The 12,425-nt window shown below is 54.4% G+C and overlaps 1 protein-coding gene across 1 annotated transcript in view; it reads left to right on the plus strand.

Annotated features, from left to right (window-relative positions):
* The window catches only part of COL6A5 (collagen type VI alpha 5 chain), an 88,762-nt gene that overhangs the window by 14,590 nt on the left and 61,747 nt on the right, over positions 1-12,425 (plus strand). The window contains exons 5-9 of the mRNA XM_008069789.1: positions 3,699-4,253; positions 6,566-7,141; positions 9,060-9,635; positions 11,542-11,882; positions 12,163-12,244. Of these exons, the coding sequence (XP_008067980.1) occupies positions 3,699-4,253; positions 6,566-7,141; positions 9,060-9,635; positions 11,542-11,882; positions 12,163-12,244 (2,130 nt within the window). The remainder of the gene's footprint in view (positions 1-3,698; positions 4,254-6,565; positions 7,142-9,059; positions 9,636-11,541; positions 11,883-12,162; positions 12,245-12,425) is intronic.

A 12,425-nucleotide genomic window follows, 5' to 3' on the forward strand; every position in this document is an offset into this window, starting at 1 on the left:
CCTTCTCCACCTGTCACCAGCAGCTTTGGGCAGATGAACCACCAGTCTGAGCCCAGGCCCGATGTGACCCGTGGTCTGGACAGCGTTCTGTTGACTTCCTTTACCACCACGGAGGGGTTGGCCCTCGCCTTGAACCAAATGCCCAGACCCGAGAATCCTCTGTAGACCACAGCCCAGGGCTACCTTGGAGGTCATGGCGGGAAGGTTGCTAAGCACGCTGGGGCCTTGACAAAGCCCACTGCTGTGGGGGGAGAGAGATTCTGGTCTCCATATGAGTTGCATGTGCGTGTGTGTACGTGTGTGTGCGTGTGCACAGGTAGGGACCATGGAAAGAACGTGGGCTTTGGCTCAAGAGTCAACCTATTAGGGTTCAACTCACTTTTCTGCTTGAGCCTGAAACATCTTTCTCTATAAAATGCGGATCATACCTACCTCAGAACATCCCTGCAGGTGGGACACCACCAACACTAGGTGTTATCTTTAGATTATGAACTCATACCATACATATATAGCAATCGCTTCTTTTTATTTATAACAGAAACATTCATTTAGATTTTTAACTAGAGATTAGATACCAAATGTTAACAAAAACAAGTTGCAAATTTTTGTCTAGTTGTTTATTTATTTTTAATTAATCGATATTTTTTTGAGTTGGAGTCTCACTCCATCGCTCAGACTGGAGTGCAGTGGCACGCTCCCGGCCACCGCAGCCTCGACCTGCTTGGGCTCCGGCGATCCTTCCGCCTCAGCCTTCCAAGTAGCCGGAACGACAGGCGCGTGCTACCACACTCGGCTAATTTTTGATTTGTTGTAGAGATGAGGTCTTGCCAAGTGACCTGGGCGGGTCTCGAACCCGCGGGCTCAGGCAATCCCCTCACCTCAGCCTCCCAAAGCACTGGGATTACAGGCTGAGCCACCGAGCCCAGCTATTTTAAATTTTTTTATATTTTGGGGGTTGAAGTCTCACTCTGTTGCCCAGGCTGGTGTGCAGTAGCACAGTCATGGCTCACCAGGGCCTTACCCTTTTAAATTTGCCTCAGCTTCCCGAGAAGCTGGGACTACAGGCATGTGTCATCACCCCTAGCTAATTTTTAAATTTTTTTTGTAAGGCTGAGATCTTGCTATGTTGCCCAGGCTGGTCTCGAACTCTTGGGCTCAAGCAATCTTCCCACCTCAGCTTCTCAAAGTGCTGGGATTACAGACTTGAGCCACCGAGTCTGGCCTGCTTAGTATTTCTCTTACTGGTAACCGCCACTCACTAGCTGAAGGTGGTGTGTGCGGGTTGCCGGTATCAGCACGTGAACCTGTTCCTTGCTGAGGGGCTCGTTCATTCATTGGTGGAAAGAAAGGACGCTGGGGTCAGAGTCAAGGTTCCAACCCAGCTTTGCCGTTGACGAGCTGTGGACCTCGAGTTAGTTGCTATCTGCTTGCTTTGGCGTCCTTGTGCGTGGGCTTGTTCTGAAACTTCATGGTGACGGCACATTAGGCACTTAGCCTGGCACTCGTCAGTGCCACGTGACAGCTGCTGCAGCGTTGGCTGAGGCGCTCACTGAGGGGAAGGGAAGGGTTCTCACTTATTCAAACTTACCAAAGAGAAAATGTGTTTGAGTTTTTCTCTAAGTCACTAGGAAACAAAAAAACAAATAAGCAAATAAGTAAGATGAACCACAAAACCCCACAGCACAATCATGGTCCTTTTTCTGCCTGTTTCGGACAGCAAGAGCTGGGTCTTCAGGATGTTTTAGAAAGAGTGCAGAAGTGCGAGGTCCCCTGCATTTCCCGGCACAAGACCAAGAAAAGGAAAGGGGTTTCAGGAAGCACCACGTAGACCGCGCCTCGGGTCCTTTGCGGGAGAGGGCCCTGCACCCACCCGAGAAGGGGCCGTGCTTCCCTGAAGTTCAGGGAGTCGCCGGTGAGGATGCCAGCTTGGACACGGGCACGCCTGGAGAAGGGGGCAAGCTGGGACGAGGAAGGAGCCAGGAGATGGTGAACGAGAGGCAGGAGCGCCGAGGAGCCAGAGCCCAAGGGGACGGCAAAGCGCAGGCGCAGAGAGGGCAGGCAGGGGAGGGAGTCGGGGGGCCAGTGGGGGCGAGGTGAGCTGCTGTCCAAAGGCCTCCAGCTACACAGCTGAGAAGATTGGTGACCCGTCCAGAGAGGGGGACGGAGAGGCTGTTCCAGCCTCAACACACAGCCTCCACCTTTAGGTCGCCGTTGAAGAGCCAGTGCTCGTCAGCTCCCATCTGTGCACAGGGAGGAAGGACCACGGGAGCCCCCTCCCACTCCACTGTTTTAGGGGCAAGAACCAGAAGTGGACAGACCACTTCAGCTCATGCCTAGCGGCCAACAGTTAGTCCCAGGGCCACATCTGGCTTCACGGAAGCCTGGGAAGTGCGATCTCCAGGGGGCAGCCGTCTGCCTAGCCAAGGCTTTCTTAATATGGGAGAGCGGGAAAACAAATGTTGGGACAAGAAGCAGCCTCTGTCCCCAGCAGATACAAGGAGGTAGATCCCGAGAATGCGAATCCGCATCCTAAGTGTGTTTCTTTTACATGAGTCACATGGAGGCGGATCTTCCACACTTCCCTGCAGTGGGGCTTTGTTAAGGTCATGGACGTCTTCAGGGACTTCCGTACTGAGGACTTTCAAGATGACGCCAGGCTAGTGTGAGTCTTCGAGGGGGAATGTGAGCCCTCCAGTGGATCAGAAGCTTGGTCTTCGGCAACACGTGTTATTAAAAAATAATTAATATTTAATAATAATTAATATTTTCATTTTTCCTCATGTGACGGAGTCTGTTTATTTTCCAGCAGTATGGAATGAACTTGAGAGTGTTGAGAGACTGGTAAGAGGATGGCAGAGATCACAGAGGGACAAAATAAGACGACGGACATACATGCTAAAGACAGTATATTTACACATCATATTTATATATATGTACATACACACACAACATATGTACCATGAACTAATAAGTGCTTAAATAGCTTATGGAAATTGGTCTTTTGTGTGTGTGTGTGTGTGTGTGTGTGTGTGTGTGTGTGTGTATCCACTTCCAATCAGTAGGCTAGCTATAAATTTTATGTCTAAGTAAAGGAGCAGTCCATGTTTGATCAGTATGCGCTTACTAAAACACTTATCTCCACTCATAACTTTTCACTTCAATTTCTCATGTTGATTTATAGTGTTTATGAAATCACTTAAAATTGTCTCAGAAAATCGTGCTACTGAAAGGTTATCTGGAATTATTTGGAACTGTGCTTTTCAAGACTGTCCATAAGCCCCTGCAACACGAGTCCTGTGAGTGCAGGGTGTTGGTTGCTTGGGCTCTGGCTCCTTCTTAGATCATGGCTGCATCCTTGACACATAGACTGATCCTTGGCATGCCATACACCTCCAGAGGTGTGGATGCACAACCTATGGATGCATGAGTGACGTGTGCATGCATCAATGAACAGCCAGTGCTCTGGATGTGACATTTCCCCCTTAAAACTCCTCGTGCAATCATCAGTGGATGTCGGGTTCAGAGTCCTAGCCTACAGGCTTCTACAAAAGAGGCAAAATGTCCAAACGTCATAGCAGCTGTTTGAGTTGACTTTCAGCGTTTTCTCATCCATGCATTTGTGTCTGCCTTCGCGTTTCAATACATTCTGAGAGCCACTGCAGTCTCATTGACTTCTGGTCTTTTCTTATGATGTGCAGGATGTAAAGACATGAAGGCTGACATCATGTTTCTGGTGGACAGTTCCGGGAGTATAGGACACGACAATTTTGAGAAGATGAAAACCTTCATGAAAAACCTGTTGGCGAAGATTCAGATTGGTGCAGGCAAAAACCACGTTGGCGTTGTTCAGTTTAGTGACACCACTAAGGAAGAGTTCCGGCTTGACACATACCTCACCCAGAAAGAAGTTTCCGACGCAATAGGTAGAATGTCTTTCATCGGCAATAACACTTACACCGGAAGGGCACTCGCCGACGTAGACCAGTATTTCACCCCCTCCAAGGGGGCCCGTCTCGGAGTCAGGAAGTTTCTCATCCTCATCACGGACGGAGAAGCGACGGATAGCGTGAGGGACCCGGCTGGAGTTCTTCGCAGCAAACATGTGACCATCTTCTCCGTGGGCGTGTACGGCGCCAACCGGACGCAGCTGGAGGAGATCAGTGGGGACAGCAGCCTGGTGTTTCACGTCGAGAACTTCGACCACCTGAAGACAATAGAAAGCAAGCTTGTCTTCAGCGTGTGTGCTCGCCACGGTAAGTGCCCTGTGGTCTCACGGGTGTGAACTGAGGACTGGGCAGTGAGCGACAGTGGCCTCCACCTAACTTCGAGGTTGAGCCTTGTCTGTGTTCTATCAAAACACCCCTGACCTCCGGGGAAATTCCAGGTTAACTATTTTGGCACAAAATAGTCTGGCTTTGGTGACTTCAGGTATATTCCAAGAGATCTTAGAATTTTCCATGAAACTTCCGACTCTCATATCCATATACCTGGATTTTCCAGGGTCAGTTTTTGAACCCAAATGATTTTCTAGAATTATTTCTAGGCTACCTATAACAATTGCTAAGCAGTGAATAATTAGGAAATCAAATTCACCTTCCTCTTATTTAAATGGAGTCCAGTATGCTAAGCAACCCCCCACACCAAAAAACCCTTTGCATTTGAAAGATATAGTGTATATTTTCATTATTTCTAGTTATTCTTAACATTTGTCAACTAGGTAGTTTATGTTTGCCTGTTCATGTATCTATGCCCCTGGAAAATTTAAACTTGTAGCTTCTCTGATTGCTTGAGATCATCTTGATCTTACAAGCGGCATTGCTTTTGAAATAGTATTGAGCAACCTTAGTTGGTTCCTATCAACTTAAATGCCTCTTGAATGAGAACTTGCTATAAATCCACAAAAAACCCCCAAATTATCTGTGTGTTAATATCCATCATGTGATGTTATCTGTGTTTTGGACACAACTAAGAGAGCGTGACGCATGTTTCCCTGGCGACATGGAGACCTCCATCAGATTTTGTTCTCCAAAGGTTATGTGTGTGGAAATTTTTAGAAAGTTAACAAAATATCTTGTAAACACTTAAGTTGTAGGTGATAGCTCTAAAACTTCCTTGGTAACTTGGGGTTTTTTCATTAGTTGGGGTTTTTCCTCCTCGCAAAGTGGCAGCGATTCCAAAACTCTCGCTAACGTTGAGGGGTGTTCTGAAGACCGAAGCTTCAGTTTTGGCATCTGTGGGCCTCTTCTTGGCCTCTCTTCATGTTGAAAACTCTAAGTGTAGCCAGGCGTGGTGGCTTAAGCCTGGCTTTCCAGGAAACCGAACAAGAGGATTGCCCGAGCTCAGGGATTCGAGACCAGCCTGGGCAGCTTGGCAAGACCTCATCTCTACAACAAATAAAAAAAAAAGAAAAAGAAAAAATTAGCCGGACGTGGTAGCACGTGCCTATAGTTCTAGCTAACTGGAAGGCTGAGGAGGAAGGATCGCTCGAGCCCAGCAGCTCGAGGCTGCGGTGGCCGTGAGTGTGCAACTGCACTCCAGCCTGGGCAACAGAGTGAGGCTCGGACTCAAAAAAGAAAGAACAGAAAAAGAAAACTCTAAATGTGAGGCCCTGTCTACAGCGTAAGGTGAAATTTCAGCAGATTCATGCGTGAGATCTTCTCATGGATATCTGTCAAGTCATAGCTGGTCCCCAAATCTCAGCGAGTCATTGCGCCAGGTTTCTGCAGATGTAACCTGGGCTCCTCCCTGTTGCCTGACACTTGAAAATCTGACACTTCGTGATTGGTAATTAGGGCTGTAGACAGGACAGACAGGTGGAGAGTGGAGAAGGCGAGCCTTTGGAAGGCATGAGTTTAAGTCATTGAGGGAAGGGAAAGAGTGGGAGAGAGTCCACCCTGCGAAGCCCCCACCAGGGTGGCCGCCTGGCTTCCCCCAGAGGAGGCCTGGGCTCAGGGAAAAGGTGCGAGGAGCCCTTGCTGTCCTCCTGCTTGGGCTCTCCTTTCTGAGCTTGAATCCCAGGAGTCAGGGAGGGAGCACAGACAGCCGCAGACAGGCATGGCGTGCAGGGCAGGCCTGCCGACCAGGAGGCCCCAAGATGGCGGCAGCCAGAGGGCGGGGGCTAAAAATCTCAACCGCACTTGGGGTCCCAGGCGCTCTGGAACAGCGGGCACACCTGGCGAGCATCAGTCGGTCTGTCTCACCACCACATGGGCATTGGACTCGCTTCCGACATTGCCTTTCAGCCAGAAGCCTGCTTTGCAAAAGGCACTCATGTCCTGATGAGATAGAGTAAAACAAGGGGGCCGTGGCGTCAGGGCCTCGGTGGGGAGTCGCTGAGAGGAGGGGGGGGCGATGTCCTTGGCATCATGACATACGTAGGCTGTCGCGCTTCCCGGAGCCTCAGCTTTGTTCTCTGCGAAATGGCAGTGGCCGCCTTCAGGAAGCAAGCAGGTGGTGGCGTGTGGCGTGTGGGGGACTAGCGGCCACTGCTTGAGCGCGCTGTCCGCCTGGGCACTCTGTGTGGAGGCCTGTGGGAAGCACATGACGTGCTCTCCTCCCCTTTCAGATTGCAAGAGGATCGAGCTGCTGGACGTCGTGTTTGTGCTGGACCACTCGGGAAGCATCCTCCAGGAAGATCGCGAGCGCATGGTGAACATGACCATCCACTTGGTGAAGAAGGCGGACGTGGGCCGGGACAGGGTGCAGTTTGGGGCACTCAGGTACTCCGACCAGCCAGAGGTTCTCTTCTACCTGAACACGTACCCGAGCCGAGACGGCATCATCAGGAACCTGAGGATGCGCCGGGACACGGGCGGGGACACGTACACGGCACGGGCGCTCAGGCAGGCAGGCACCCTGTTCACCCAGGAGCACGGTAGCCGCATCACACAGGACGTTAGGCAAATGCTGGTCGTGGTCACCGACGGGGAGTCCCACGACCGAGAGCAGCTCAATGACACGGCCTTCCACCTGCGAGACAGAGGCATCACCATCTTTGCGGTGGGCGTGGGGGCGGCTGACAGGAAGGAGCTGGAGGGCATGGCGGGGAGCAAAGAAAACACCATCCACGTCGAAGATTTCGACAAGCTGAAGGACGTCTACACGGCCATACAAGAGAGCATGTGCATCAACTCACAAGAGGGTAAGTCATGACTTTCAACGTTTCTGAAGGTAGCAATGAATGGTTCGGTCAAAAATAAGCAGTGAGGCTTGGCCACCAGTTTTCTCCTCTCTAGAGGAAGCGGGTTGGTTGATAGAGCGAGACCCCAGGGCCCCTTCCCACCCCAGCGTGCCCTAAGAGATGGCACAGGAAGGTTCCGGAAGCATTTCTTGCTGTCGTGCTACCCGGTGGCCTTTTCTGAGAGACAGGATGTTTTGTAAGGCCACGCTCCCCTCACCCTATTTCGGGGCCACTCACCCTGGTCGGTGGCTACTGGCCTCAACGCAGCCACGGGGCCTCTGTTTCAGCCAAACTCCCGGAGAGGGTCACAGTTTAAACAGAGGGACATTGGTCTTCCAAGACCACCGGACCCTCCGGGTGGGATTCTGTGCATCCTCTAGGGCCACTGGAAGTCCCAGGGGTCTGAGGCCCTCTTCGGCACGAGAAGGCAGGGTGGGCTGATGGAGTTGGGCTAACAGGACCCGGGAGAGGGACAGGCACTCTGTCGAGGAGAGGCTGAGTCCTCTGTCCCTGGAGCCGCAGAGGTCCAGAGCTGGTGGGGGTGTGCTCCTCGGAGGGTCTAGGTCCTTGTGGCCTGGGCAAGTCGGTCTCCAGCCGACATCCTTCTCCATGTGCTTTCTCCCCGCCTCCCACTCTTTCCCCTCCCTCCCTCCCTCCCTCCCTTCCTTCCTTCCTTCCTTCCTCTCTACCAACACGAAGCTCACTTCTGTCGCCAGCACAAGCCATGTTTCCAAGGCCGCAGCACCCACACTGCCTCTGTAGCTGGTCCAACCACAGGAGGAGCCCCCCGCGTCCCGGATCAGGCCTGAGCTGGCTGAGCAGAAGGAGCGGTGCACGACCCCGGCTTCCCTCCCCTGAGCAGGCCAAGTTCACCCTCCTGGCTGCCCAGCTCCCACGAGGGCGTCCTCTTTAGCTGAGCCCAAGGCAGAACTTTCCCAAGGCAAAGGGCCCTCTCAGGCGACTGCCTGTTTTGTGCTGACCCTGGACTCCCGCCCTGGAGCCCAGCTTCCTTCTGTCCTGCCACGGAGGAGTCATGCAGCACTGAGTCACCATTACGCTACACGCGGGACAGGGTCGCTCCTAGCTTAGTGTTCAGGAGGCCAGCCTTGGACTTTGGCTCTTGGCCCCACCCCCTCCCTCAACTCCCCTCCCCCTCTCGGTCCCCTGAGCCCCCTCCCCAGGGTGAGGACCCCATGCTCGTTCACCTCCATCGCTACTAGCTCTTGCTCCACGGAGTTTTAACCTGTGGCTTGTGACACTGGAAGGAAAACGTTGCCACAGAAAACAGTGATGAATTCAGGGTGGAAACCTCTGGGGGTCCAGACACCTGCTGCTCACCGGACCGATTCTGGCTCTTGGAAAGTCATGTCACCTCTGGATTCTGTTTCCATGTTTATAAAATCTGAATAATCCCTCGTATGGGGGGTTGTGAATTTTAACTGTGCTATCTTATCCCAGAAGCATTTTACAAGTCTTGCTTCTCCAAGTGAACAGAAAGTGGCTGCCTGCGTCCTAACAGGGGTGCCCATGATGCACCTGGGGTCTTATTTCCCTGACTCGGGTGAATGCCCCCGTCTGGGCATGCTGATGGGATGCCCAGCCTTTTAATGAGGATTTCATACCTGATCACACCTCCTGCTTTCCTTCTCTGATTAGCCCTTGGTGTCTTTTCAAGTAGATCTTGTAAATAATTAAGTTTTTAAAACCTCTGTCACCTGTCCCTTTTGGCTGGGTTTCCTTCTTTTTAGGGCCAATCAGTGATTCTCTGTGATGCATCGTGATTTGCCACTAAAGTAAAGCTACTGAAGCTATTTGCCTGAGGGGTATGTTGGGGACGATCCGGGAGGACCATGACACTGCTTTTCTTCTCCTGTTGCAGTCTGCAAGCTTCCGGAGGCCGACGTGGTTTTCCTTTGCGACGGCTCCGACAGGGTGTCGGATTCGGCGTTTGTGACCATGACCGCTTTCTTGGCAGACCTGGTTGATAATTTTGACATTCAGTCTCAAAGAATCCAAGTCGGCATGGCTCAGTTTGGAAGCCACTACCAACAAATGATTGGGCTGAAGAACTCCACGACCAGGGCCCAGTGGAGGGCTCGGGTCCAAGCCATCCCAAAGAGCGGTGGGCGTCCGAGGATGGACTTGGCCCTCCGATACGTGAGCGGGATGTTTAGCCTCTCCGCCGGCGGGAGGAGAAACGCGGGCGTCCCTCAAGCCTTGGTTGTCATCACATCTGGGAAACCCAGCCACCCCGTGGCCGACGCGGTCAGAGCCCTGAGAGACCTGGGCATCTGCGTCCTGGTGTTGGGCGTGGGAGATGTGCGTAAGGAGGCGCTCCTGCCCATCGCGAGGAATTCTGGGAAAATCCTCACTTTCAAGAACTTTGATAAGTTAAAGGAGGGGCACGTGAAGAAAAGAGTCGTGCGGGAAATCTGCCAGACCTGCGGAGGGACCGGTAAGTGCCCCGGGGGATGGGATCACCCCACCCCCAAAGCTTCTTGTCCCCTTTTCCCGAGGGTGTCTTGTCAGCGGCGGGCTCTGCAGAACTCACCTTAGGACACGCACAGTGAGGAGGGCCGCTCTCTGCCTCCAGGGAGGCTGGCTGTGTCAGCCTCCCCCAAGACGAGGCACGGTGCAGCGGTGAGAGGGCTGGGCTGTGGCCTCTGGTCCACCCTATCCTTGCGCTGGGACCCCACGTCGGCTATCCTCTGAGCACCTGGCCTCCGTCCCCGATGTCTTCCCGTCACTGCTGGAGCTCCCAGGACAGCAGGGAGTGGGGAACGTGAGCCCCCGCTGACTGCAAGGGTCACTGTTTTAACTTTGCCGGACCCTCTCGAGGGTGTGTATGCACGTGTGTGCAGCGCACATCCTCTGTTTTTAATGATGATGACGTCTATGTAGTCGTGAGAGAGTGAAGGTCTGATCTGTCCTTGGAGATGATCTATCCCAGAGGTCACAGCGAGTGGTGCAGAGGCAGGGCGGGTGGTGACATGAGTCAGTGGACCTCGCGGGCGGAGGGTGGACTGGAGGGTGGCATCTCCGCCCTTGGGCTGTCACCCAGCTCTTGCTCGGGGAGCTTGAGGCAGAGAGTCGGGGGCACCGCAGGGCCGGACACAGAGAATGAGGCGAGTCGCGGCATCTGTGCGACATGCGGGAACTCCCAGGGCGCTGTGTCTCCGAGCTGCTGTGACGGGAGCGCTCCGTTCACGGTTCTGTCTCCCCGAGTTCCAGGCTGGACGTCCCGCGACAGGGGGGTTCTGCCCGGTGGGCTGCGGGGAAGACCGGCTCTAGGAGCCAAAGCCCGGGTTCCAGCTCGGTGTGGCAGTGGCGGCGGCAGCCTCCCTCAGCACCGTCTCCTCATGGGGGCAGGGCTGGAGTGACTACACGGCAGCCTGGGTGTCCCGGCCAGGGCTGACAACTTGCTCGGTAGACAGCGTTTCCAAACTGGAGGCTTCACAGGAAAGTGTGGAGGTCAGGCCAGCAGTCCGAAAGACCGGACCTGACGGCCCCGAACCCCGCCTCCCACGTGGCTCCCAGCAGCCGGAGCCGACGGTGACCGGGTTGGGATTTTCCTTTCTCGTTCCGTTTCCCACGTCCTGCTGTCCTGACTGGCTACACCCCTCATCGGCCTTCACAGCCATGCGTGTGTGACCTCTGAGATCAAATAATTTCAGACCAAGCACAGTGGCGCACGCCTGTAGTCCCACTTTGGGAGGCCAAGGTGGGAGGTTTGCTTTAGCCTAGGCATTCAAGACCAGCTGGGCCACCTAGCGAGAGCTCATCTCTACAAAAAAATTTAAAAAATAATCTGGGCGTGGTGGCGCGTGCCAGTAGTCCCAGCTGCTTGGAAGGTTGATACTGGAGGATCATTTGAGCCCAGGAGTTTGAGGCTGTGGTGAGCCATGATTGTGCCACTGCCCTCTAGCCTGGGCGACAGTGAGAACCCGACTCAACAAAATAATAATTAGACAAAAATCTTAAAAATTAACTTAAATGATCTCTAAGGGCAGTTCAGAACTTTAGTTTTTTATGATTATGTGAATCAGAATGTGTCGCCATTAAAGGAAATAATGTGCTTACACACACACACACACACACACACACACACACACACACACTCTCTCTCTCTCACACACAGCTACTGAGGATGACAGTACACTGTGGTTTGAACTTCCAGTAGCGATCTTAGTATCTGGAAGGGGCAGGGACCCCTGTGTCACAGGTCACCCAACAGCCAACACCCCTTCTGAGCCCTCCTGGATGCCAGGCCCCCCCCCCCCAGACTCGACAGCCATCCTCCCCCTGCTGGTCGCCCCCAACCCCACCCGCACACTCACCCACCCTGCCTCCCTTGTCTCCAGCCTGCTTCCTGGACGTGGTGGTCGGGTTCGACGTCTCCACTCACCAACCCGGCCAGCCTTTGTTCCAGGGCCACCCCCGGCTGGAGTCCTACCTCCCGGGCATCCTAGAGGACGTCACCTCCATCCGGGGGGTGAGCTGCGGGGCGGGCACGGAGGCGCAGGTGAGCGTGGCATTCAAGGTGAACAGCGACCAGGAGTTCCCCGCCAGGTTCCAGATTTACCAGCCGGCGCTGCTGGACAGCCTGCGGCAGGTCACCGTCAGCGGGCCCACTCGGCTGGACGCGCCCTTCCTGCAGGCCCTGTGGGACACCTTTGAGAACAAGTCGGCCTCCCGGGGACAGGTAGACTCCCTGTCCGGGCTCCCAGCCACCCTCCCCGATCCTTCCCGCCAGAGGTCTGGCTTCCCTGTCACCCAGTCCTGTCCATTGCCCTGACCACCCCATCACCCTAATTTCCCCATCACTCTGTCTTCCCCGTCACCTATCCTCCCCATCACCCCCCTTCCCTGTCACCCTGACTTCCCCGGCACCCTGCCTTTCCTGTCACCCCGCCCTCCCCCTTTTCCGCCCTTCCCCTCCCCCCACCCTCCCCCTCACCAGTCTCCGCCTGCCCGCTCTCCAGGTGATGCTCATCTTCTCGGACGGTCTCCAGGGCGAGAGCAGCGAGGCCCTGGAGAGCCAGTCGGACAGGCTCAGGCAGGCAGGTACGCGGCCGAGGGGCTGCCTGCCGCCAGCCCCCAGTCCTTCTCCAGCCCCGTGGTCACCGCCGCTTCCTCCCTGTCCTCCCCTGGTGCTCCTCCTCCCCCGTGCTCCTCCGCCTCATCTCCACAGCACCACGAGGCGTGGCGTCCGCCAGCCAGACCGGGGCCAGTGCTCCAGGTGATG

The sequence above is a fragment of the Carlito syrichta genome, unplaced genomic scaffold (genome assembly GCF_000164805.1).
Source record: "Carlito syrichta isolate Samal-C Ts95f unplaced genomic scaffold, Tarsius_syrichta-2.0.1 Scaffold312207, whole genome shotgun sequence".
Classification (NCBI taxonomy): domain Eukaryota; kingdom Metazoa; phylum Chordata; class Mammalia; order Primates; family Tarsiidae; genus Carlito; species Carlito syrichta.